The 26,736-nt window shown below is 50.6% G+C and overlaps 1 protein-coding gene and 1 pseudogene across 3 annotated transcripts; one reads left to right on the top strand and one right to left on the bottom strand.

The window, feature by feature from the left end:
- Positions 1 to 6,346: 6,346 nt before the first annotated feature.
- The window catches only part of LOC124239207 (cytochrome P450 4B1-like), a 94,996-nt pseudogene continuing 74,606 nt past the window's right edge, over positions 6,347 to 26,736 (top strand).
- LOC124239851 (cytochrome P450 4A11-like) lies at positions 12,519 to 25,867 on the bottom strand. 3 transcript variants are annotated; one of them, XM_046662222.1, is made up of 13 exons: positions 25,639 to 25,867; positions 23,678 to 23,811; positions 21,166 to 21,307; positions 20,448 to 20,492; positions 19,842 to 19,969; positions 18,732 to 18,856; positions 18,199 to 18,353; positions 17,640 to 17,746; positions 17,363 to 17,553; positions 17,130 to 17,263; positions 16,144 to 16,208; positions 15,922 to 15,998; positions 12,519 to 13,492 (listed from the first exon to the last, which is right to left on the bottom strand). In XM_046662222.1, exons 1-13 carry the CDS (start codon positions 25,853 to 25,855, stop codon positions 13,324 to 13,326), a joined length of 1,689 nt encoding a protein of 562 aa, XP_046518178.1. In that variant the 5' UTR covers positions 25,856 to 25,867; the 3' UTR covers positions 12,519 to 13,323. The 3 variants fall into 3 exon arrangements, with proteins under 3 accessions (XP_046518178.1, XP_046518180.1, XP_046518179.1); XM_046662224.1 differs by lacking the exon at positions 25,639 to 25,867 and adding an exon at positions 24,996 to 25,027 and having other exon boundaries at positions 12,520 to 13,492; XM_046662223.1 differs by lacking the exon at positions 23,678 to 23,811 and having other exon boundaries at positions 12,520 to 13,492.

Raw genomic sequence — 26,736 nt, 5'->3', positions numbered from 1 at the left:
CTCTGAGTCTGGCTCTATGCTGAGGCCAAAGGAGGAAGAAACGAGATTAGAGCTGGCCCTAGAGGACCCTGGTCTGTAGGAGAGAAATAACACAGCAAAATGTTCCAGATCCTTGAGCCCGGGGAGGGGACGCTGAGATGAGTCCTTTGAGATCTGGAAGTAGCAGTCTGTGGATGTGCAGAAGGAAGAGTGGAAGACATTACCTGTGCAAAGGCACAGAGGTTGGAAAGAGTGTTGTGTGTTTAGGAAATAAGTTTGTTCAACAAATACTTGTTTCTTGAGGTCTTGTATGTGCCTATGTTACCAGCTTTGCACAGCTAGAGTGATGAGAGGAAGACAGAATGGAGAGGATGAAGCTGGAAGGGGGTAGAAGCAGATCACAAAGGACCTTGTAGGCCCTGTCTGAAGGCTTTACTTTATTCTGAAAGCAATGGGGGACCATTGAAAGGATGCCAGCAGGGGAGTGACAAGCTCAAATTCATGTGGTAGAAAGATCACTTTGGCTTTGGGTGGTGACTAGATTGGCAGAGACTTCAGATGATTTAGGGAGATCAGGACGAGGTGGAGGCAGCGACCCGGGCAGATGTTGGAGGAGTGAGGCAGCGAGACAGAGAGAAGTGAGAGGTAGAGCGGCTGTCTTGGCACCATGGGCACGGGAAAGGGAGACATTAAGGCCCCACCACAGCCAGACGTGGGGTGTCAGTGAGGCCCCCTTCATGCGCTAGGAAAAAAGGGGGCACAGGATTGCCCTGGGAGCTTTGTTACACTGTGGCATCAACATAGCTGGATCAGAGCAGAGTTTGGCAAAGTCACCTAAAGAGAGAAAAGGACCCTTGAGCCACAAGACTGGGTTGTAAGCAGCAGAAATGAATTTCTATGTTTAGGTGTAAACATGTGAGGATCTGAGACCCAGAAAGAGGAGGCTGAGGGGCTGGTGGCAGCTGTCTATCTCCGGGCATAAGAATGTTAGGTTCTGGATTTGGAGAGTGTCATGGCAGGACCCTCCTCATGAGAGCTGCTCCATCTTGCTCTCTTAGTTCCCGTTTGTGGATTGCAATGTAAGAATCACTTGTGGACCTGCAGGTGAGAGGGGCAGGATCCACAGGGCATCCCCCTTGGTATTGCTATAAATTATGGGGAAAACTCCATTCCATGTTTCTGGCTGGTATCAGGGTGGATTGTGTTTCCATTCCTAGGTATGGGAAGAGGGGTGGATTTGGGGGACAAATGTGCTATGTTCATGTTTGGAGATGCTGTGTCTGAGGGGTCTGGAGGGGTCACGCAGAGATGTCCAGGGGTGGTTGGTCTTGTTTCTGGAGCTCAGGAGAAAGATAAGTTGGGAGTAGCTGTTGATTTAGGAACCAGTGTCAAGTGGATGGGAAAGGAAGCCACAAGAGCTTGTCAGAGCCTATGGGGAGAAGGTACAATGTGGGAAGAGGCCAAGGGCTGGATTTGGGGGAGCCACAGTCTTTCATTAATTGATGATCAATGAGGAGCTCCTAGAGGGGGCATCTGGAGAGGTGAGAGGACATCTAGGAAAGAGAGGAGAATTGACTGTGTCACCGCATCTGGAAATCTTCTGAGCTTACCACCAATGAGGACACTGGTCCCCTTAGCAAGAGCAGTGTCAGAGAGGTGGGAGCTGAGGTGGGAAGAAGTGGAAACAGTGGAATCAGCTCTTTTGAGAAGTTAGGTAATGAAGGGAGTGTAAGCTAGAAGAGGAAGTGGAACCAAGGGAGATTTTGTTTTGTTTTCTAAGTGAGAGAGACTTGAACCTGTTTTAAATGCAGACGGGCAGGAGCCAGTGGAGAGGGTGAGGTCTGTGATGTGGGAGAGAGAGGGGCTGATTGATGGGTGAGGTGCTTGAAGGGAAGTTTGGAATCCAAAGGGATTGGCCTTGGAGAGGCCCTGGACGCCTCCTCTATGGGAACGGAAGGGAAGGTGAGGAGGCTGGGTGAGGGCAGTTGGTTCTTCAGTTCTGACTTTTAGATATTTCTTATCCAATGGCTTCTCATCTGTGAAGTAGAGCAAGGCTAATTTTCTGGGAGCCAGGAGCAGAGGGGTGGTGGGGACAGTTGAGGAAAGAGAAGGTTTTGAGTAGACATTGGCCAGTGCTACAGGGTTTTCTAGAAGTTGTTTCTACTGATCTCTGCTCAAATGTCACCTCAGAGGGGCCTTCCCTGACCCTTGCAGCCTCCGTCTACAGTAGCAGCCCTGCCCTTATCCTGCTGTATTTTTCTTCCTTGAGTTTTCCTGCCTGAAATTATCTTACTGGTGTATTTGATTCTTGCTGATTTCCTTTCTCCCCACCTGGAATGTAAGCTCAGGAGGGCAGAGCTTGTGTTGTTCCCACTGTGTTCCCCAGATCTGGCACCATGCCTGGCATTGAGATTAGGTGCTCATGCCCTTTTCAATATGTGAATGAATCCCTGCCGGACCCAACTCATGGCAGTAAAGCCGCTCACACAGGGTGAGGACCAATGTCTGCAGCCCCCTGGACCCTTGGGCACTTCTTAGGCCTATGCCCTCCTGTCTTTTAGCTGTTTGGCTGCTTCCTTGTACTCCCTCTCCAACCGGTCATCGCTGGGACTGAGTTCATCTTTGGTGCTGAAGACAGGGAGGGTTGGGGCCAGAGCATTCACTTTGGAACTGAAAGACCTGGACTCAAAACCTCTGTGACTTTAGGCAAGGCCCACTGTCAATCTTCAAAGACAGCACCAGTTTAAGAGGGAAGAATCCATCATTATTGGTCTTCGTGGTCAAGATGTCTGTTTTCCTGTTAGTTTATGAAAAGTTGTTTGCAAGTCAATATTTGTTTGGCCCAGTCTAAAGGTCTGGCCCAGTCCAAACTGTCCAAAGTTTCAAGGAGTACGACGTGCAGGCAGTTCCTCTGAAGTGGCTGCTCTGGCTCTATTTTCAAACGGCTCCACTCTGTCAACTTTTCACACCACCATCACTTCTTAGCCAATATGTGTGCCTAGGGGAGTCATGGTGACTCATGTCAATCTCACCCAAAGTCCCTCTGCTCTTCCTATTGAGCCAGAGGTTCCTTCTGTGTGTTGCATGTTCACATGTACATATGCAGTAGCACACGTCTCTGAAAAAGAGGCTGGAAGATGAAGCCACCTATTGGTCACTCCACTGTGGGAGGAGTCACTTCTCTGCTCTTTGAGGCATGACACATTAGATCCCCTCCCTCTAGGTTCCCATGGCTCTCTGCTCAAGCCCATAGTTGAATCCCCAAAAGTTTGTGTAAATTGAGTGCATTTTTTTCATTGATTTTTATGGTTATTTCAGAGATGCTGCTATTCTCAATTTTAGTTGGTTCTTCTTGGCAGGTGCTGCTAACCCTTGAGCTTTGAATACATGGCCTTGCTGTCCTTGACACTGGCTGGGGCTCACACACATGCAAAGTGCTGACCAATCTTGTTGGGGGGACAGTGACTGTGTGGTGGGGGAGATGACTGGGACTAGAGCCCCCAAGGGCACCTGAGGATGTCCATCCTGGAGGAGAGCAGACCCAGGAGGACCTGGCCCCTGATCCCCAATCCCTGCAGGACGTCCTGGGCTGTGGGAGCCTGTGTGGCCCCAGAGACAGACGGGAGACTTATGGGGGCAGCCACAGGCCAGTAGCTTTCTGTTCAGTGACCAAGAATTCTTTTAAAGAATTAAGACAGTCAAAAGGTGGCTGGGCTGTTTCAAAAGCAGTTTCTTGTCACCAGAGATATGTGAGCTCTTGAGGCAGGATTCACACATAGTTGAGGTGCTGGTTCAGGCCACCCTGGGTGCTGGGATTGGAGATGAGCATGAGTTGCCTGGAGGGAGCCCCACCATGATGAGCAAGAGGAAAGCCCTGCACTCTCCCCTCACTATCCATCTTTTTTTCTGAACTCCCATCCCCATTTGGGGGGCAGGTTTATTTTTCTTCTCAAGCAGCTGCCTAGCAGAGCTGTGGCTGAACTGACTGGCTGAGCAGGCAGCTTGTTTCTTGAAGACTGGCCAACTGACCTCCAGGTCAACTGACTGCTGGCCTGGGCAGGCTTGCTAACAGGGGAGGCAGCAAAAGAGCCTCAGTCAGTTTCACAGTCTACCTGACTCATGTGGGACAGCTCCCTGTGGTCTGTGGGCTGCACTGTTCTCACTTATGAAGATGGAGTGTGGTCCCACTAGGTGATGTTGATGTCTCATTCAGATCTGATTCTCGGAGCAAAGCTTACTCTGACTGTGGGGGAGAGGAGAAGAGGATAGTCACTTATGTTTGCTCTTGCCAATGCCTCCTGTTGTATGTTCTTGGTAGGACAACAAGGAGTGCAACTGTGACAGTGAGGGGGTGTGACAGGGGAGCTGAGCTCAGTGAATTACCTCCATGATTTTCTCTTTCCCTACTTCCTTCTTCCTGGAGAAAAACAAGCTGCCCCAGATGTCAGATCACTGTAGGGGTCTCAGTCAGGGCATCTGAAGACAGGTCTGAGGTACCAAGTTGTGTAACCCTGAGGAGCTGGCCAGGCAGTCATATGTCCCCAAGAGAGGATGCCCAGTCCTCTTGGAGAGGCTGCAGCTCCACTAGTGGGGCCAGGTGTGGAGAGCTGTCCTCACTCCTACCAGGTTCCTGGGACAATAAGGGCACATAGGAGAAAGCTGGCACAGGGAGGCAGGGGCCAGCTCAGGCTGTGAACATGTGGTCAGCGTGACATCAGGGTCTCCAGTCCCTGGCAGAGATGCGTCAGAGAGTTACACTCATGGCTGATGAGGAGGGGAGTAGATCTCAGATGAACCAGATCCACCAAGAGCTCCTTCCAACCCTGAGATCCTGTGAGTCTGGCTTCCCTGTGACTTAAGCCTCTCATTGCTCTCTGTCCAGTTGGGCTTCCCGGACCTGGGAGGAATGGAGAGCAGGGGAACAGCCATGGTGATCAGAAAGTTGGCAAGGAAAACCCAGGATGGCAGTTGGAAAAACAAGAGAGACACAGAGGGAAGAAGACATTTCCAGGGACACGAGCCAGGAAGGAGGCAGGAAAGGGAAGAGGTTAGGGACACCAGAAGGTTCCCCCTTACCAGTGGATGAGGATGAGATTCATCACTCTGCCATTTTTGACAGCTGTGCACAAGGGTAGTGAAATCTTTACAACTCCCTTGGATTGAACTCAGGATGCTGAGTTCAGAGGCTGTAAGGGAGGGGATCCATGGGTAGATTACACTGGCCTCTGCAGAAGGCCTGGAGGAGAGGAACCCCAGAGAAGGCACAAATGGGTGGCTGGAGACCAAAGCAGCCAGGCCCAAACCGCAGGGGCCTTGGGGAGGTGGCTTAGGCCAGACAGGATCCCTGGGGGCTATATTATCAGATGCCCTGTGTCGTTCCTCAAGGCTGTTTCCTGGAAGATACAACATGGATTAGTTGAGTGGATGAGGACTATGAAAGGGTGCTTAACAGGGAGGAAAAGGAGGACAAGCACTTGTGCAGACCACATCATGAATGGCACACATTGGATTGTGCAGTGCACAATTTAGGCAACTGAACACAGCATCCCTGACAGACTTCAATGTACAGAAGAGAGTGTGGGGCTCTAACCTGAGTTAGAGCGCTACTAACCTACAAGCATTGGGCAAGTCAGTTCACATCTCTGAGCCTCAGTTTTCTCATCTGTAAAATGGGAGTAATTATCTGTTCCACATTAGGTGCGTGAGGCAGTCTGTGAACTCGCTCACATAGAACCCGGCATATAGTAGATACTCAACACAAATCTGTCCCCTTCCATTCTCTACGTGAAGAGACAGAAAGTGGAAACAAGAGGTGAAACTGGACACTAGCCAGAGCAGGCAGACTAGGGCCTGCAGCAAAAACAAATGGAAATCTGCACTGCTGCTCCCACACAGGAAGTGCTGGTGGGGCCACCACCTGGACTGTGTCTGAGGCCCTGTGCAGAGCTCCACGGTGACCTGGAGATGCCACAGTGTGATCTGTGCACTTGGACTCACAGCCCAGAGGTGGAGGCAGGGGTCCTCGATGTGAATCCCAGCTCCATGGCCAACGAACCATGTGACCGAGCTTCCTTTCCTCATCTGTGGAATGGGAATTATGGTCGTGCCCATTTTATAGAATTTTCTGAGAATTAAAGGAAAGAATTTAATAGCAGGATTAACACAGTGTCTGAACACATTAAATGGTCAATGAATGTCAATGTTAACAGTATTAATTTTGTTTTGTTCTGGATGCAAGCAATTGTAACACCAAGCACAATGTGGATAAGGTCCCAGCAGGGCTGAGAAGCCCAGAGGAGGTAGAGATTTCAGTCACGGAGGAATGGAGAGGTTTCCAGAGAAGGGCATTCAAGCTGGATGTCGAGCAATGGGTGGATTTTCAGCAGGCATCCTGGCCAGAGGGTGTACGAGGAGCAAGGAATGGTCTAAGCAAAGGCACAGAGGTGATGCCACACCCAAGGAGCCCATCTTAGCTCTAAACATTCACACTCACAAGGCTACCATGGGCACTGTTATCATCAGTCTACTCCGAGGATCCAGGCTGCTTGCCAGCAAGGCTGGGTCAGGAGTTCTTCACCACATCCACACAGACATGGGCGATCCACACCAGTGGGTGTGGGCCCATCCTGTCTGAGAATCCCCATTCCCCACAAAATTCCAGTGCCCACTAACAATCCCAGGGTTCCTGCAGGGGCCACACACATTACAGGAGTCACCAAACTCAGGGAAGTCCAAAGCATGGTGTCCCGCTTATAGTTCATTCATGGTTCTTCCCAGTTCTGAAGTTATTTACCAGCCCGTGTTCATTTTTGCCATAGCCAAGTTGCTGAGTGTCAACTTAAAAAGCGAAATTGCTTATTTTATTGTCAAAATGAGTTTATTCAGGAATAACCAAAAGAATTGAGATTTGGGATGTGCATGCTATGGCACCATAGGCAAATTGAGAAAGCAAAGGAGGGAGCTGCTTTTATAGAGAAAAAGGGGGAGAAGGGAGTGGCTGTTCTAATGGAAAGTCCATTGAGGGGAAGTAACAGTTCAGGGCGGCAACAGCTTCTCATTGGCTGGGCTGCAGCATTTCTCACTGGCTGGGCTGTTGCCAGGTGGGGAGAGAAATCTTCCTTCAGTAGTAAGGTAGTTTTAGTTCCTGTCCGAGATGCAAGCATCCCTCTCTTCCTGGTTGGCGTAAGTGACATATGGGGTATGTGTGAGTGTTTCCCCTCCAGGCCCTCCTGAAGCCAACGTAGTTAAGGTTTCTTTGATTAATTTCCACACTAGCAAAATCGTTAACATTCTCCAGTTATCAGGTTTCTTGGGAGACGGAGTTGGAGAGTGTAACCCAAGGTCAGCTTCCCAGGGGACGGCAACAAGGTTTGGTTAGTTCTTACCCACAGGTGGAAGGATCTCAGGGCGTGTTCAGAGCACGTTCTCTAGTACAGTTTGGGGGCGATCGGGAGTAGGATGTGGCGGCAGAGGCAGGGAGGAGACTTGGAGGAAGGTGTTGGGAAGGGGAGGCTTGCAGGGAGGGAAGTCGAGGCTTAGTCTGTGCGGGATCCAGCGCTAGGTGCCTCCAGGCGTTATGTCACTCAGGGGCCTGGAATGCCACATGACGGTTATGGACTAGTTTGAAAAGAGGGACAGATATGTTAAATGAAAAGCAGAAGGTTTCAGAAAAGTATTTATCACACACTCTATCTACACAAAACTCCTCTGGGTGAGTAGTTGAGCTATAAAACCCCCACAGAGCACACACCTCCCTCTGGATGGTCCCTCCAATCTCATCTCAGGCCACTGTCCCACCAAGTGGCAGCTCCTGGAAGACCCCACACTCTTTCCCACCCCAGAGCCTCTGTGCCTGCTGTTCTCTAACTGGAAAGCTTCTTCCCTTACTCTTCACCTGGCCAGCTCCTTGTCATCCTTTGGGTTCCACCTGAAATGTCATCTCCAACAGGAGCTGTCCTGGATCACTCCATCTAAGCAGGTCTCCCTGTTGGTCTGTCTCATAGCGCAGCGTTTATTTCCTTCTTCACAGTCACTACTGTCTGTAATCATTTTCCCTAATTGTTTCCTTACTTATTATCAGTCTTCCCCAAGAATGAAAGGGCAGGACCTTGTCTGCTTCATTCCCCTGAGACGTCTAGACAGTGTCCTGCACATGCCAGGTCCTCAATAAAAATGTGTCAAAGGACTTCACAGAGGTGGAAGCGAGGTGTTTCTGTATTGCACAAGCTGGTATAATCTTTCTAATGAAAAAGCTTTAGTGCTGAAGAGAAAGCTCTTTCTGGCTGCAGTTTGGACAGAGGGTTGGTGGCAGGCAGGAGATGGGAGCAGCTTGGCCAGTTTGGGGTTGTTGAGCCAAGCTAAGTGCAATAAGAGGGTGGCTTGGGCTTAAAGCTGTGGCTCTGGGGCTGGAGAGGTGCCTGAGCCCAGAGACAGATAGATCCCAGAGATGGACAGAAGAACTGGCTGGGAAGGTATCCAGGCGGAGGGAGAAATGCTCCCAGGGCCTGCTGGGAAGCCTCCTCTCTTCCCAGCCCAGGGTGTTGTGGCCTGGCTGGTGATGTTGGGTTCCTGAATGGCTTGGAACTCTGTTGCCATTTCAGATCCAGCAGATGGGGAGCCTGGACAAGGTGGTGTCCTGGGCCCACCAGTTCCCCTACGCCCACCCACTCTGGTATGGGCAGTTCGTTGGCTTCCTGAACATCTATGAGCCTGACTATGCCAAAGCTGTGTATAGCCGAGGGAGTCAGTGCTCCTGAGATAGGGTGGGGCTTCCTGAGAACAAAGGTCTTAGGGCACCATGTGGGGAGGAACCCAGGCCTGCCCCCTGAGTCTGGGCAGCTGAGGTCCCCATCCTATTTATCAGCAAGCCTCCTCTGGGATCCCCCAGTCCCCAGCTGGCCTGAATCTTCTCGTTTTGCTGCAGATCCTAAGGCACCGGATGTTTATGACTTCCTCCTTCAGTGGATTGGTGAGTGGGCAACTGCCCTCCCAGCCCAGACCTTTGGAGCTGGGTGACCAGGATCCTTCCCTGCTTTGTCCCTCCCTGCCCTGTCTACTTAGTCAGTTATCCCATTAACCAGACTACCAGGCTCCCAAGGGCCCCTCCTAAGCTCAGCTGCTCCGTGGGAGACAGGGAAGGAGGCAGGAGATCTCCTGGCTGGTGGGGAAATGGGGCTCAGGTACCTTCTCCTTTCAGGTGAGTCCTTCTCTCAGGCAGAGCCAGGGCTCTGAAAATGTGTGAGTGTGCAGAACAGCTTCCTGGAGGAGGTGGCACTAGGTTGGTCCTAGGAGATTTTATGGGTTTTGGTGTCCAGGGCCGGGCATGAGGAAAGGAGGGGTGGTAGGACCAATGCAGGTGTCACAGAGGCTGTGAGGCTGTCTGGGTGGCTGGAAGGCAGAGCTGGGTGGGGATATGAGGTTGGGCAGGCAGGACATGGGTGGGGTGAGGTGGGATGGGGTGTGCTTGTTCCTAGGTTGCCATGGGTGGGGCAGGATTGTGTGGACTGACGGGCACTCCCCCTCCCATCCTTTCCCCAGGGAAAGGCCTGCTGGTCCTTCATGGGCCCAAGTGGTTCCAGCACCGCAAGCTGCTCACGCCTGGCTTCCATTATGATGTACTGAAGTCCTACGTCGCCATGTTTGCTGTCTCCATGCATGCAATGCTGGTGAGCACCCTGCCAGGCTCCTGGTGGCTGTGGCTGCTGGCCAGACCCTCCCCACCCGGTTTTCCCTGGGGGAGGGCAGTGAGGAGAATCCCTGAGGCCCTGAGGCCCCATTCTGCCTGCCATAGCAGTGCTGAGCCTTCTCCACCTGCCACCTGCTGAGTGCAGGTGCTGACCAGGTGCTGAATGTCCCAGTGGCCAGGCAGCCCTGGCCCTCGTCTCCACCAGGAGACCCAGCCCTCCCTTGCAGACCAAAGGGCCTCCGTGGGGCTCCAAGAACGCTCCTACTGTAGCAGATTTGAGGGCTGCCTGTATGTGAGGATATTAGGAAGGTCTTTCACACCTAAAATGTGTCTCCTCCTCATTCTCTGTCCCCCTCAACTGCCTAAAACAATGCCATTAGTGCCTCATCTCTAAAAGGGATGCTGGGGTCAGGGGGCAGGCTCAGGGTCTCAGGGCTGATAATCCCCAGAGGTTACCAGGGCTAGGATCTTCCCTTTGCAACAACTCCTCCCCAGCATGACTGCAGGCCTGACTTACTCACAGACTGTGCTGGGGAGCTCACCACCCCTCGGGCCTCCTTTTCCTGTCTATGCAGGCTGCCCTCACTGGGAGGAAGTGTCCTTGTGCATGTGCAAAGCCTGCCTTCTGGTCCCACCCTCTGATTTGCAGCCCCTGCCCACCCCCACCCTGACATTCTGGCAGAATGGAGGCCAGGCCAGGGACTGGGGGTGCATGTGAAGAGGACCGGCTGTGGGTTCTGGAGGGCAGGGGTGGGACACTCAGTCCAGCTGGCCCCTCACATTACCTTCCATCTCTGTGCCCCAGGACAAGTGGGAGGAGAAGGCTCGTGAGGATAAGAGCTTTGACATCTTCTGTGATGTGGGCCACCTGGCGCTGGACACGTTCATGCACACTTTGCAACTTTGGCAAAGCAGACACTGGCCTGGGTCACAGGTCAGGGGGCACTTGGGGCTGACCACACTCTCCACCCAGACCAGCTCCGAGGGGAGACTTGGCAGGACTCCTGGGCCATGGTCTGAGAGAACATAGGGTCCTGCCCTAGGTATCTCCAGGTCAGGAGGAGCTGGGCCTTGCCCCTGATGTGGAGATGGAGTCTGTCTTTAGTGGGGAGACTTAAGGACAGGGAGAGGAAGGCAGAAAGCACTGCAGTTGGGGAGGATTCTGGAATGGAACTGCTTGGCTTCTGCTGGAGGTCAGTGTCTGAGAGACCCTCCCTTTCTCGGCTGTGCAGGGACAGTAGCTATTACCAGGTGGTCAGCGAGCTCACTCTGCTGACACAGCAGCGCATCGAGTCCTTCCAGTATCACAACGACTTCATCTACTCACTCATCCATCATGGCCGCCACTTCCTGCAGGCCTTCCAGGTGGCCCACGACCACACAGGTGGGCCTTTGCCGCAGGGCCCACCCACAGAAAGCCCAGCTTCTAGTCCAGCTCCTCTCAGCCCCTCCAGGGTCTGTCCCTTTGCAAGAGCTTGGTTCCCCTTAGAGCTGAGGTTGGGTCCCCAGCCAGTAACACCCTGTGCTCTGGCCCAGACCAGGTCATCAGGGAATGGAAGGCAGCCCTGCAGGATGAGAAAGAGCAGGAGAAGATCCAGAACCAGCACCTGGGCTTTCTGGACATTTGCCTGACGGCTCGGGTGATTGCGCGCCCAGCTGAGAACTGGTCCCAGAGGGCCTGCGCACCATCCTCTGGGATGGGGCTCACTGGATAGCAGCAGGGGCGCTTAACCATGGTTTCCCCGTTTCTCCTGCAAACATGACCTGTTCCTTGTCCTGTGACACATAGCAGCAAAGTCTCAGAGGTGGGATGATTTGGGTGCGGCTTGCCATAGCATCAGGGAGAGATGTCCTAACTGGGACGTTTGGTCACATGCTAGAAGGCCTGAAGACCAACACTAGACTTCTAAGACTGCAAAGAATCTTAGCACCCTAGAATCTTAGAACCTTAGACTTTCTTCATTCTTGCATTCATTCAGTTGATCTTTTATTTATTCACTCCATAAACTCACTGAGCCCTACCCCAGGTTAGTTCCTGTGCTAGGGATGCAGAAGATGACAAATACCTGGCTTTGCACCCTAGACCCTTATAGGCTGGAGGAGGAGACAAGAGGTGGACGTTGACAGAGATCCCTTCCTCCACCAGGTGGCATTCTGTGTGTCAAGTGAGCAGAACTGACAGTAAGGGCTTGGTAAAGTTACAGGTCAATTGGCCTGAGGGATCAGGGAAGGCTTCCTGGAGTAGGAGACCAGGAGACTGGGAGAGAGGTCCTGACTACAGGCACTGGCTGGGCGCAATCCCCTTCAGGGAGGCAGATTGTGGCATCATAGCACAGGCAGAGGGCTGTGGGATGTCTGTCTATAATATCAAGGACCCTGGGCTGGGAAAGGCAGGAGGTGGGAGGGGGAAGGAACTGTGTGAAGAACCACCAGGAGAGCAGGGCTGGGTTGAGAGAGGCTGGTGGAGGAGTGCAAAGGGGCCCGGTACAGGGTCAGGACCCAGGGACAGGAGGACCAGTCCCCACAAAGTCCCCAACTGTGACGGGCTTGAAGAAGACCCTCCTCCCTCAGAGTAGCCGACCAGAGATGCAGGGGACTGCCAAGAGGTTGTCCTGTGGGGGAGGTGTCACTGTTTACTGCTTGGGATGTGACGTCCTCTCCCACCAGCCCAGCCATCTGCCCAACTGGGCTTCTCCCAGTCCCTCCTGGACAGACGCCCACACCTTGCCCTCTGAGGCAATGCGATATGACTGGCTTTGCTGGGGTCCTGGCACCACAGAGCAGATAAAATCTCCCTTCCTTGTCTCCTCTGTCTTCCCTCCCCTTCTCTCGCTTGTCTTCCATCCATCTCCTTCAAAGGGAAGACAAAAACTCCATGCAACATTGTGAAATTTATTACAGAATGTGGGAAAGAAAGAGAAGGTGTGTGAATGACAAATGGGTAGACATCTAACAGACAGAAGAGATCAGTTATTGGGAGGACAGAGAGATGGTAGTTACACAGTGACTCTGCAGGCTGAATACTGGCTCCCTGTGGTGTCCACGTCCTAATCCCTGGACCTGTGACTACGTCCTGTCTTATTTGAGTGGGCTGTGACCACAAAGGTCCTCATAAACAAGAAGGCCCGGTGAAGACAGAACGGAGAGACACTTGAAGATGTTGCTGCATCTGAATATGGAGAAGGCTTCAGGAGCCAAGGAATGCAGCTCTAGATGCTGGGAAGGCAAAGATTTTCTCTCCTAGATCCTTGGAGGTTGGGTGGCCCTGCCAACACCTTGTTTGCGTTCCAGCAAAGATATTTCAGACTTCTGACTCCAGAACCATAAGAGAATAAACTTGCAGTAAATTATTATAGCAGCAAAGGAAACTAACATGGGGATAGACAGGCAGACAGGCTAGAGGACAGGCAGGTGAGGAGTTGGGTGACAGTCAGAGCTGCAGGTGAGTCCGAGACAGACACACAAACAGGTAGGAAGCCTGGAGAGAATGAGAGAGAGAAGGGCAACAGTGTGATGGGCAGGAGGCAGGAGATCAGGTAGGCTGACAGGTGGGCAGATAGAAAGTAGGCAGTGGGCAGACAGGCAGGGGCAGGAGAGAGCGACAGGAAGACAGGATGGTTACAGGGGTGACTCAGAGCCCATCACTGTCCCCACAAGGGTTAGAGCAGCTTCCTGAGATGCAGGTGGATCCCATTCTTGGACATCAACACAATTCTTGGAATGGGAACAGGGACTCTGGAGGGATCTGGTGACAGGTCAAAGCGGAGCAGAGTCAGGGCCACAGCCACCTTCAACTCCTTCATGGCAAACTGCTTCCCGATGCAGTTCCTGGGCCAGGGAGGGAAATCAAAATGAGAAGTGGCTTCCAACTTTGTTCTGAACTGGGCAGGAATTGACTACTAAGCCCCAGCCAGGAACAGGGCATTCAGGGCCCTCCTGCATGTGGCCCAGCCCCCATCCCATCCCTCCAGGTCACACACCTCTACCCCAAGCTTTGGTTTGCATTCTCCACTTGGCCTCTGTCAAAGCCTACCTCTCCCCAAGGACTAGCTCCTAGGCGCTACCTCTGCTCTCAGCAGGCCTGAAATCCCAGTAGGTGAGGGTCAGCGCTCTAGTCACCAGTCAAGTCAAGCGAATCACCAAAAATATTATTATTAGTTTGTTCACTCCCTCCACAAGCAGTTTCTGGTTTCACAACTTGGAGAATGGGTCAGGGGAAGGTAGGCGACAGGCTGGGCCAGACTCTCTGATCCTCTACCTCTATGGGGACACACAGAGACCCTGATCCTCAGAAAGAGGACAAGATGGAGTTGTATAAGGAAGGCCAAGTGGCAACAGGGAAGCTTCCTGGAGGGTCCAGAGGTTAGTGACCCTCAGCCTGTTATACTATATGCCTCCAAATCAGTGGTCTAGACCCCTGCCTCCCCCTCATCCCCTCAGTCAACCAGCTTCTGTAGCCTTCCAATATAGTCCAGGAATGTCCCTCCTTGTCATCCTTCAGTCTCATCATCTGGACTTTCTGTCTGCCTGCCTCCCCTCCCTCTACACCAAGCAACACCCCAGCTCCGACCCTCCTGTGCCTCCATCACAGGAAGGACTTGTCCAGATTCCTCAGCTGGCACCAAAGCCCTCTATGGGTTGTTGCCTCACTCACCTCTTACCTGTCCAGCTCCACTTCCTAGCTCAGCTCTTGTTGAGATCGCTGAGAATGCCTCCCTCCACCTCTGCCTGCCACATGCTCAAGGCTAAGTCCAATGACAGCCGCCCTCACCCCTCTGCTGGCTCTACCTTTTCTTCCTCAGCCCCCAAGTCACCATGAATATTTTACTCAAGGACACATCACTGTCCTGTGCCCAGGACAGTGCCAGGAACATGGAGCATCCAGCAATCTGCTCTATGAGTGAATGAGTGACTGAAAGAATGAATGAATGAATGATGTGTGTCTTGAGTAGAGGTATTTGTTTCTTGACTATGAAGTCTTGGAGGCAGGGACAGTATCTTTCATCTCTGTGTTCCCATCTGCCAGCACAGGACTTGGCACACAGAGTTGGGCTTAGTACATAGTTTTATAACTGAATGAAGTTAATTGAATTGACCAAGAAAAAAGACTGAAAGGGAATGTAGACATTAATTCTGACCTAGGAAATGAGCTTTCTAATACTTTCCCATCCTCTAGTGGCAGCCACAGCCTGCAGCCCAAGTCTATGAGGAAGGACCAAGTTCTAGGTGAAAGCAATTCCTAGAGCCCATTTCTGGAAGAACAGCTTGCTTAAAGCCTGTTCTGTGAAAGTTGCTTCACCATTTGAAGAATTCATAGAATTATGGATTCAGAAAAAACTTGTTTCTAGTAACAACTTACAATGTTTGCAGAAGTTCCTGTTTCACAGGACGATTTCAGCAGCCCTGGAGGATTTTCACAGCAGCCGCTCTGGAGTGGACTTGTCCAGCTCAACAGCTGTCTCGAGTGTGCTTTAGATTTTACACATCAGGAAGCTTTCAAAGCCATGTGTTATACACGGAATAGTGGATCTTCTCTCAAAAGCAGTTGATTGTCCTCATTGTTGTGCTTTATGCCAACATAGGACCAAGGAGTCTCTGGGACTATAGTATATAGATCCAGTGTCATAAAGAAATTTTTCCAACTGGAAAAGTTGTCATGGTTATGTAAATATTAATATGCAGTCAAATTTTATTGGGATAGACTGCAAAAATAGAGATGACACACACTGGTGTGAAATTTTCTTCCAATGGCTACTGTAACCTTCCGTATATGTGGCTGAACACTTAGGACAAGGAAGGGGCTGGTAAAGTCAGCACACACAAACATCACTGAGACAGCGAGTGGAGGATCAGAGAATTACGGAGAAAAGGCCCTGAGCCAGACAGCAAACTTGGGAAGAGAGACACCACCTGTTAAGATTACTGATAATGGAGAAATGCAGACATCTGAATTTTAATTTTCATGAAAATTCTAATTCTGAAAATTCATACTCCTAAAGTGTAGAAAACACCAGAATACATCGAACTTTGGAACAGCCACAGTCACTGATTGTGGCAGCCATTGGGAAAGTCAATGGGTCAAAGTCCCTGTGGGGTGCCCAGAAATGCCACCTTTCTTGTGTGCATAGAGACACACCCCTCCTTCCCAATGCACCAACACACAAGGACATAACTATAGACACAATATGAATATAGGAGGTCACAAACATCGGGTGTGCAGGCAGTGACACTCCTCTCCCAAGTACAGGATACCTCACCTTGATCCTCCTGAGAAGGGCAGGAAAGCATGGCTGTGTTGAGTAGAACCTGGTGCAAACCGGGAAGGATCAAACACCTGCAGAGAGAGCAACAGGACCAAGGCAGGTGGGGTCAGGTCCCTCCTTCCAATCCACGAGGGGATAAGATTGCCAAAGTTGGGAGTGGGAAGAGGTGTTGGTCTGGAGAGATCATCCCATCCCTTCCTCCCATGCCCATCATACCTCTGGGTTCGGCCACACCTCCGGGTTGTGGTGAAGGGCATAAAAGGAGAGCGCAATCATGATTCCTGTGGGGCAGAAGGAGAAGAGAACAGAGTGATCATATACATGGGGTGGGTCCCTGTCCCTGTGGCAGGAGGGGGCATGTGCATGCAGGAAAGACATGAAAGCCACTTCCCATCACTCTGAGTGGAATGAGCCTGCTGCAAGAGAGGTGGGGTGGACACGGCAAAGCTCATGTGCACAGATTAGGAGGAGATAACCAGGACCCAGGATTGAGAAGCAAGAAAGAACTGGAGGCTAACTTTTTGGAGCAACTCAAGTGAAAACTCACATTTGTCAGGTGCCATCCATGAGCTCTTGGGGGATATGCATTAACCCATTCAATACTCACATCCACCCTCCAGGAAAGGCTCTCATAACCCCATTGTTCATATGAGGCACCTGAGCCTCATAGAGACTGAGTGACTTCCCTATGATCACACAGAAGGATGTAGCAGGGCTGAGGTTCAAACCCAATGGAAGGTGAGGTAAGGGATGGCCTGAAACCATGGCAGAAGTTTCAGATGTGGTCATCAGCTACTCTCTGCCATCAACCTGAGGGGTCTTGTGACTGGACCATCTGATCCGTGGCAGTGGATTCCCTGATCTCCCTCATTTTCCTAGATCCCAAAAGGAAAGAACCACACCTCCCACTACCCCTGTCTCATTGTTTCTCCAGACCTCACATCTCAGGGAATTTGAATTTTAGGGATAATTTCTGAACCAACATTCAGAGGGTAGTATTTCTATACTGAGATTTTGTTGGTCTCAAGGTCTGTGCTAAGCATTTCATACATCTCATCTGAACTACAAAGTAAGTATTGATTTTCTAGAGAGGAAAACAAAACAGAGAAAGTGCAGAGCAGCTCTAGGACATGTGGTTTCTGATCTTCCTTGTTTACAAACTTGCAGAGTGCTGAGGTTAGTGAGTGTGATGGACTGCATACCTTTGGGTAAGGAGCGTCCATCAGGGAAGGTGATGGGCTTGGTGAGCTCTCTGCCGATGGCTGGTACTGGTGGATAGAGTCGCAGTGCCTCCTTGATGCACATGGTGGTGTAGGGCATCTGGTCCAGGTGGTCCCTGAAACCGAAGCCCATCCTGAAGGGCGGGCAGGGTCTGGGCAGACCAGGGCCTTCTCTAGCTGAGTGTGCAGGGCTCTCCCGTCTCTTGAGCACTCACCAGCTGATGGAGGCACCATCTCCCAGGAGGCCCTGGATCTCCTCCCGGCACCTCTGCTGATGCTCGGGGTGCATGGCCAGAGCGTAGAGGATCCAGGAGATGCCACTGGCTGTGGTGTCGTGGCCCTCAAACATGAATGTATCCACCTCGGCACGGAGGTCCTCATCAGACAAACTGCTCCCATTCTCCATCTGGAGAAGGCACCGCGAGAGTGCCGGGTTTGCCCCATCTTCTGCACTCCTGGGTAAAGCCTCAGCCCTCTCCTACACACACTCACTTTGGAAAAGAGGAGGATGTCCAGGAAATCCAAGTGCCTCTTCTTCCTGACCTTCTCCAGCTCTCCCTCCTTCTGCAGGTGAGCCTTCCTCAAGTTTATCACTCGTTCTGTGGCAGAACAGTGGTTCTAAGGAAGAGCTGAGAGCTCTGGGTTCCCAGATACAGCAACCCACAACAGCCCCATCTTCCTGCTGCCCCAATCTGGGTGCCAGGTGGATCAGGATGAATGTTGGAGTGTGTGTGCACGTAAGGGATGAGAGCTCTTGCACCATCTGATTGCAGGTCAAAAATCCCCATAATAGCACAGCTCATGGAAACTTGGCTTGAATGCTGCTGAGCAAAGGGTTCACTTAGTCATCACCCATGTGGTGCACAGCACCTGGAACCCTAACATCACCAGGTTGGTGCCCAAAGCCTGCATCAGGGAAGTACACAGCATGAGTGTGTCCCAGATCTTGGAGGGGAACCAGGGGGCCTGGATCTACTTGAGGAGTCAGACCAGTCCCTTTGAAATGTGCCTGATGAAGGAGGGGAGTAGCCCAGGGAGCAGGAGCCAAAACCTGTGTGTTGATGGGCAAGCTGGGATGCCCGGTGGTTCCAGCGGCCATCAGAGGTCAGTCTGTAGATGGTGTCATTGTGGTAGAAGATATTTCTTATGCGGAAAAAAAACAGATTCTTCAGGTCCTCAACAGCCTGCATGTAGGATTGGGAGTTCCTAAAGGGAGAAGACGCAGAAGAGACTGGAGTAGAGGGAGGCCTCTGACCTGAAGGTGGAGCGGGGCTCTGGGTGGAAGTTTCCTTAATCAGTGGGGACAGGACACTGAGGCATTGGTCATTGTCATCTCACAGCCCTTGAGACCCTCAGTCCCTCATTATAAGTGGTGTGGTCAGCCAGGCTTCTACCTGTGCCAGGGGTCAGCGATCCACGGTTGGGTCAAGGTTTGATCTGGCTGGAATTTGAACTTGTCTTGAACTGTGGGCAGAATCTTGCTTAGTGTAGAGGTGAACATCTAAGTTGTCCCACTTGCTACTCAGGTAAGTCCACACCAGTAGGTAAGAAAGAAGACCCTCCAGCTGAAGGGCAATCACTGACCTGTCTGTCTGCACGCTGCCCTGGTGGCTGAAGGCACACTTCATGATGGTGTCCAGGGTCATCAAGGAGACATGTCCAAAGATCTCCAGATGTGAGTCCTGGCTGATGAGCTCCTCCCATTTGTCCTGCGGTGGGAGGGAGACATTCACTCTACTCTCTCCCTTAGGAGACTCATGATGACAAGGCCACGCGCTCTCTCTCTCTCCAGATATCCTGTTTAGAATCCCTCACTTTCCAGAACAGATGCATTAGAGCAAATTAAGAATGTAAGGCAAATGTTTGTAACATGAGGCCTATTTTCTCATAAACTTTTATTATATAACTAAACATTTCTGTTATAATAGTCTGAGTTAGTTTTGAATTTTAAGAACAAGTTACCATGATAACCACTTTGGGCAGAGCAGAAAACCTTCTCTTTACGGAGACAAAGGGGAAAACTTCTCTGTCACGGGGCTCAGTTAGACCTGATGGACAGGAGAAGTCCAACTTTATGGAGCAAACATGTCAAGACAAGAAAAATCCTAAGGGGAGATTACTGGGGCTCCCATGGAAGGGGCATCAAGGACATCAATTCCTTTCATTCGTCAAATGTTAACTGAGAAGACTTGGTGATAAATCAGAGTCCTGATGGGAGGTGAGGTCATGGTAGGTCCTTGCTCTGAGAGTATAATCCTGGACTCCATTTCCCTCCATGGAGCAGCTCAAAACCATGTAGAAGCCCTCGGCCCCAGGTCAGGGCCCACCTGAGTGACATCCTGGCTTGTCCATCCCACCACTGAAGCTGCCACTGCTCAGGTTAACCATGGTCAGCTTGTCCTGTTGTCCACGAGAATGACCTTTGCTCTAGTCCACCAGGATGAATTCATGGAGGTGAGAGGAGAGCAGACCTTGTATCCACCATGCCCTGCCTTTACCTTAGTGATGAGCAAAGTGTGGTTTTAAGCTGGTACCTGGATACCGTCCTGTCCAATTCACTTTGGGAGCCCTGTCTCATAATGTTATTCTGGATGCCTATGTCTGATGGATGTCTGGGGGACACATGTGTCTGGACTTGCCTCTGTGAGTTTTGCTGTGTGTGAGCATGTGCTGCTGAGAGACGAATGGCCTTACCAGCATCGCTCGGACAGAGTCAGCCATGAGCCCTACATAGGGCTTCAGGATGTCGTAGTGGAAGGCTGGAGTCAGCATCCGCCGGTGCTGGAACCATGTCTGCCCATTCAAGAGGAGCAAACCATACCCTGGGCCAGAGATGGGTATGTGGGGGGTGGGAAATGGGATCAGAACAACAAGTGGAGACAATTTGGGAGGAACCAAGGGTGTCAGAAGAAGGCTCATCATGGACAAAGGCAGGAAAGTCCAGTACATTTCAGGACTGAGAGTTTCTCATAATGGCTGGTACATAGGAAGTGATTATGACAGCTGTGAGATAAAGCTTGAAAAAGAGTAGGGGCAGGTCATAGATGGACTTCAATAAAAGTCAGGCTGAGATCCTTGGCAAGGACTGAGAAGTAATGTGGAAGAAGCTGAGCTTCAGCAGGCCTTTCACCACCATTAGGAAGGGGGAGGGTCTTGTTGCAAGAAGAGAAATGAGGCTTGATCCAGAGACAAGTGTGGTGACTTGGTAGCCAGTCACCTGTTGTTCTCTTTGAGTCCAAGAGATAGCTCTTGGCAAACAGAGCTGGTGGGTGGACCGCAGTCCTAGTTTGACATACTTACCAATCCAAGGAGCCAGGAATCTGTAGGTATCAAGAGGTTTGGGGTCTGAAAGGTAAGGAAGGACATTACAACAAGGTGCAGAGGACCAAACAATACCAGCAGCTCTCAGGAGCCTGCTTTAGTCCAGATCATGGGCTGTGATCGCTTCCTGATGATTATCAACTGCCAGTTTATCTTAACCACTGCCCATCTGCCTCCGCTCCCTGACTCTCTGTCCTGATAGTCACTATGGACTCAGGAAGGCAGACTCAGTGTCCCAGCAGCAAGGCACCCACAGGACTAGGATGTTGAATCTGCAAGAAACACTAGCTCTGTCCTCAGTGCCAAAGAAAACACAGAAGGCTGATTTTTCTGCAATTGATGGTGGCTTAGCCATCCCATGAGCCAGGACAGGCAACAGTTAGAGATGCCAAACCCAAGTCAGGGTGCAAAGGAAATTGTCTTTCATTCTGGGGCAATTTACATAACAGATCATCTCCATTTGGTTAAAAAGGAAAGAAAGAAAGAAAGAAGAAATAAGAAATTCAGCCCCACACTGCTCCCTAAGCCTTCAGTTTATGTAAACAGTGTTGGTCTTAGACTGGCGTCTGGCTGGAGGGTAGTTGGAAGAGGGTCAGGTATTGATGGCTGAACTGCCAGTCTCTTCTGGAATTTCACAGACCCAGGAGCATGGACACAAGAGGGAAGAGCTGCCCCAGGGTGTGGGTTTTGCTCTCACCTGATCTCCCCAGGATCACCTTCATGTAGTCAGGGTCATAGACCGTGAAGAGAACCTTGCTTCCCCATAACCAGTGAGGAGAGGCACGTGGGAATTTCTCTACCCTTTTCAGAAGCTCTGGTAGGTCCTGGTCCTCTTGTAACTGTCACAAAGGAAAATATGAATCAATAAAACCTTTCTCTTTAGCTCCAACACTTGGAGTGTTGGTGAAGGGCAGAATGGCCACACAGAGATATTTTTAGACGTATCAGCAGTGATTAGGAGTTTGGAGCCATTTCTGAAGAGCTGGGATCTGATCTGGTGTCTTGTTCTCTCACCAAGACTTGGCCTCAGTAGTGGACTCCATGGTGTACAAAATTTTGCACAGACTTATATTAGAGCTATTGGTTGAATTGCGTCCCCGTCAAATTCGTAAGTTGAAGTCCTAACCCCCAGTATCTCAGAATATGATTTTATTTGGAGATAGGGTTTTTATAGGGTAATCTAGTTAAAGTGAGGCCATTAGGGTAGGCCTTTATCCAATAAGATTTGTGTCTTTATAAAAAGGGAGAAACTGGGACACAGAGACAGACAATCATTGAGAGAAGATGATGTGAAGAGATGTAGGGAAGATACTGATTTACTAGCTAAGGAGAGAGCCTGTAACAGATGCCTCCCTCAAAGCCTGCAGAAGGAAACAACCCTACCAATACCTTGATTTTGGACCTCTACTCTCCAGAACTGTGAGATACTACATTTCTATTGTTTCAGCCACCCAGTTTGTGGTACTTTGTAATGGCAGCCCTAGGAACCTAGAACAATTATGGACTGCTCAAGGCAAACCTGTGTGAGGGATGGATGATTATGTGACCCTGTGTCACTAAAGAATGAGGAAACCCAGGTTGAAGGATATGCCCAGGTGAGCTGCGTTTCAGTCCAACCCTGCTGACCTCAAGGTATCCTTCCCCCAGGTTCCCAAGGCTCCCTGGGTGTCTCCAGTATCATATTTCAACTCAATGTTCTCATTGCTGTGCACTGTGTTGGCAAACTTACCTTTAATACCTGTGATCTCTGTGTTCTTAGAGCAAGCATAGAGCATGGTTCATAGGAATTATGCCTTATTTTTCAAAGAAGGAATAAGTTCATGAGGGAATGAATGAATACATGTAGGAAAGTGAATGAGTGAGTCTTCATTAAAATTCTTGTTGCAAGTAACAGAATAATCTTGAGCTAATGTAAGACAAGGAAAAGGACAACAAAGAATGCCGAGGACCCAAGGGTGCCTCATGGAGCCCAAGGGCATCTCATGGAGCCCAAGGGCAGGAGGCAGCCAGAGCGTGGAAGGGGCAGATGCAGGGACTGGAGAGCTGTCAGCACTGAGTCTGTCATTCTTCCTCTCTGTACACGCATGCATTCACTCTCCCAACAAATGTTTATGAAGGCTCTACCTTGTACCAGACATGTTTCTAGAAGGTGGTGATAAAGCCACCAACAAACACAAAACGGTCCCTGACCTTGTGGAGCTGGGTCTCCATGGTGGAGAAGGGCATTTTTACCCTTCTGGGGTTGGGACATTACCATCTACCACATGTCATGTGTGAGCGGCTCTGGGAATCCTATTCTGAGAATCGGATTGTAATATCATGGCCAAGGGGTCCCTCTGCTACAGTCAACTGTGTCTACATTGAATAGGGCTTTCAGGGTCCCATCCTATGTGGGGGAAAAGATCTCAGAGCAGGTGAACTGAGCAGACATCCCAAAATGTTCCCACTACAGTGAATGAGCAAATACATGAATGGGTAGATGAGCAGATGGATTAGCTCCTTCATTTATTTGACAAATGTGTATTGAATACTTTCTTTGGGTCAATCGACAGCCTTGTTGCTGGAGATTCAGCAGTGAGCAACACATATCTCTGCTACCATGGAGCTTATGTTCTAGTGTGGATGGGGGTGGGGCAGACAATCCTGCCCTTAACTGAGAAGTGTCCTGCTTGAATAACTTCAGAAGGCCCCTCTTTGGTCCAGGTCATGTACATCCCTGGGGCTGCCCTTCTTCTTTGATCCAGTGTAGAGACTGACCATTGGGAGCCTCTTACTACCCTAGCTATGTTACCTGGGCCTCTAGGATCCCCTCATGCTGGCCCAGCAGAGGCCTGGAGGACTGTAGTTCAGCACAGCAGCATGCCTTCTTTCTGATTACTTAGTGCCCAAGCCAGTCAGCTTCATGAAAATCCTGCTTCTGGGTACTGTCACTAGTTCCCGTAGGGACCCCAAGAAGCTAAACTGTGTTCTGCGTGTCCATTCTCCTCTCTGGGCCATTCAGGTGCCTACTGATCTGTCAGCCCTCCTGTCAATGGCTGGGTCTGCCATCCTTCCCTGAGAATGTCTGGCTACAGCCAGTTGAGACTCTTGTATAGGAGATGGTGCCCATGGTGGCAGTGGTACTAATGCTGTAGGGAAACACCCAGTGCCCATGTGGGCTCCAGGCTGGGGCCACTCGGCAGGCAGTGCTCCACTATAGCTGTCCTCACCTGGCTGTTCCTGGGAACTGCAGCCACAAAGGAATTTCCCCAAAGGGAGACACAAGGAGAGTAGGTAGACAGGAAATAATGGGCCACACAGGCCATTGCCAAATGTGCGGGCTCTGCTGACGGGGAAGCTACACCTGCAATAGAAGGAAGGACACAGAGAAATATGGGGCTGTTGGGACTATGTGGATCCCAAAGTTGTGAGTCCCCTTTCATAGTTCCTGCTGGATTTCGTCCCTATTTAATGCAGTGAGTTTGTTAAGCCTACAAAATGCTTGTCCTTCACAGGCATTGATATTATTTTAAATCATAGAAATTAGAGTGAGTGTAACTGTGGCCCTTGTCTGTGCCAGGCCCAATTCTAAGATTATAATAAGTCATTTGAGTACTATTAGTATCATCATCCTCAATTTACAGATGAGGAAACTGAGGCATAAAGCGGGTATTCAAAGTATGAGGCAAAGCTGCGATGTGAATCTAGGTGGATTGACAACAGAGCCCATATGCTGAATTGCCCCAAATTGTCACTTGACATCTGACCTGAAAGATTAGTTTCAAACTAATTACATGTGGCATTCTAATTCCAGACTCAGAAATAACAGAGGTATTGAATAAATGAAAATCTCAGACAGTATTATAAGCAAAGAAAAACTTGGCTGCAATATCTGTCAGGCCAGCAGAAGGTGAGAGGTGATTCAGCACCAGGAGTGTGTTAGTTATGTAAATAGAAATGATCTACTTCCTGGGTCTACCTATCATCTAATGACCATCCGTGTCATGAGAATGTCACTGGAGGAAACTTTAGGGGCTCCTTTGTCAAATCCTAGCCCAGGAATTTGACAACTACGTCAACAAAAGGTCACAATTTCCCCAATTCAGGAAATAATCTAGAGTCATCAGTACAAATTGCCTGAACAGACTGGGCTTTGGGTGTCTCTCTGTGGCTGATATAACAATTCCCGTCTTGGCTACTCTGCTAATAATCACCTTTCCTCCTTCTCTGAAAAGAGAGGAAGCCTCAAGTCTCTCCAACACCCTGCCTCCTATGTTCTGCACCCTCTCCCCACAGCGATCAGTGCTAACAGAGCTGGCTGGGGAGGCACGGTCTCTCACTCAACCTGCAGGCTGCTCCTTCCTCTGTCACTTCACACACCTGGGTGAGGCATCCCTATGTGTCAGGCTCTGTGCTGGGTACTGGGACACAGGAAGGGGGATGACATCCTCAGCCCCAAGGAGCTCACAGTGCAGGGGTTTGGGGATGAGAGCTGGGAGGCAAACAGACTCTGTTCAGTGGCACAACTCAAATGTCAGTGCTCCTTACCTGGGGCCATCCTGGAAACCTTCTCACTCATGTGTGCCAGCAACCTGTCAGGGTTTTATGAATGAAATCACCAGTCTGGAAAATTGCTCAGTCTCATGCACATCGAGCTCATTGTCCCCCTACACTTGACATCAACCCTCAGATCAGCAAGTGAGCTCTTTTCCTGTGACATGACACCTTCTTAGATTTCTGATTATCTTCTCCACAGACTGTGAACCCCACAGGGCAGGGACACATAGAGTGATGTTTGTGTTCCCAGGAAGGCTCAGGGCCAGACAGAGGGGTTGGGGTTGAGTGACTGGGGCAAGGAGGCATCTAGAAGCCTTTTCTGTGAGAACAGCTGAGGCTGCTCAGCCTTGAGAGGGAGGAGATTCAGGAAGGAACAGTCATTGTCCTAAAGTGCAGGGCTGTCAGATCAGCCTGCAAATCTACCTAAGGAAGGGAAGAACACCGGCACAGGCTCCCTGTGAAGGAGTGAGCTCCCCAGACTGGGCTGAGGAGCAGAGACCTGAGAGGGAAACTGGGTTCTCCCAGGGGACACATGCTCATCATACAACACGGCTTTGTCAGATGGACGTGCTGACCAGGCTCTCAGAGCCCCAGCCCCCTCGACCCTCCCCAATCCTGTCCCACTCGTTCCTACCTCCCGGCTGTGCCCGTAGAGCCAGTGGGAAGGAGGGCACGGGAACTCCTGGAAGGCTTTGAGCAGCCACTGTCTGCGCAGGTAGAGCTGGGCAGCCTTGAGCAGCAGCAGAACCAGGCCGAGCAGGGAGGCCACTTGCAGGAACCCAGAGATACTGCCCAGGGGTCTGGGGGTGCTCAGCCCAGAGACACTCATGGTGCAGAGGCTTCTGGAGCATTGACTTGCCTGACTGTTGCAACCTCCCCTGATCAGCCCAGCCCAAGTCAGTCAGTTGAGAATTGCCCCACCCACCTGTGGTGAGGGCAAAGGGTGAGGGCAGAGCTTAGACTTGGCCACCAGAGTTGATTAACTGTGGAGGATCCACCTTGGGAAACAGTGGGAGAAAAGCTTTCTCAGCTGACAGTGATAATGGCCATGTCAACTTTCCGCTCATCAATTTCCTACTCAAACACTTAATGTGCACCTACTATTTGCCAGGCAGGATGCTAGGTGCTGGGACACAGCTGCAAGCAAAACAGACATGAATCCTGGCATCGAGGAATCCACAGTCCATTTTACAAATGTTCAGTAGGTGAAGTTGGTTTATTTATTATAACCATTTTAGAGATGAAAACTAGTTACAGAGAAGTAAAGTAATGTGGCTGTCGGAAAACACTCAGGCAGAGCCCCAGCTGGGATTAGAACACTTCTCTATTGGACTCACAAGTGGCCTGTCTCAGCTGACTGCAGTTTTCCCTGGGGTTTGTCCCACTCCACTCTTCAGTGGTGACACAGGGCGACTGTGCCAGTGGATAAAGCACTGGCGTTGGACTCAGGAGGCTCAGCCCCAGGTTAGGCTCACTACATGCAAGCCAGCAATGTAAATTCTCTGAGACTCAGTTTCTCCTTTTGTAAGGGGGGATAATAATCCCATTCCTAAGTACATCCTAGGAATACTCATTTGTTCAGTCATTCATTCACTCAGCAAATATTTCGTGAGCAAACAGTCTAGGTAAAGGCAGAAATCTAACTTAGAAGAATAAAATATGCAAGGCCTGTACCAGAGGAATGAATAGTATACTGAGTCCACCCAGGGAAGGACAAAACTAAAAACAAGAA

This window comes from Equus quagga, chromosome 5 (assembly GCF_021613505.1).
Source record: "Equus quagga isolate Etosha38 chromosome 5, UCLA_HA_Equagga_1.0, whole genome shotgun sequence".
NCBI classification, from domain to species: Eukaryota; Metazoa; Chordata; class Mammalia; order Perissodactyla; family Equidae; genus Equus; species Equus quagga.
The sequence above is the reverse complement of the archived record's forward strand: the minus strand, read 5'-3'. Positions and strand labels throughout refer to the sequence as shown.

Excerpts from the sequence above, each read along its gene's own strand:
- LOC124239851 (XM_046662222.1), bottom strand. The coding sequence starts at position 25,855 with ATGCTCCAGAAGCCTCTGCACCATGAGTGTCTCTGGGCTGAGCACCCC. Across the intron at positions 20,493-21,165 it reads GGTGATCCTGGGGAGATCAG|ACCCCAAACCTCTTGATACC; the intron begins GTGAGAGCAAAA and ends CTTACCTTTCAG. Across the intron at positions 17,747-18,198 it reads GCTTGCCCATCAACACACAG|AACGAGTGATAAACTTGAGG; the intron begins GTTTTGGCTCCT and ends GTTCTGCCACAG.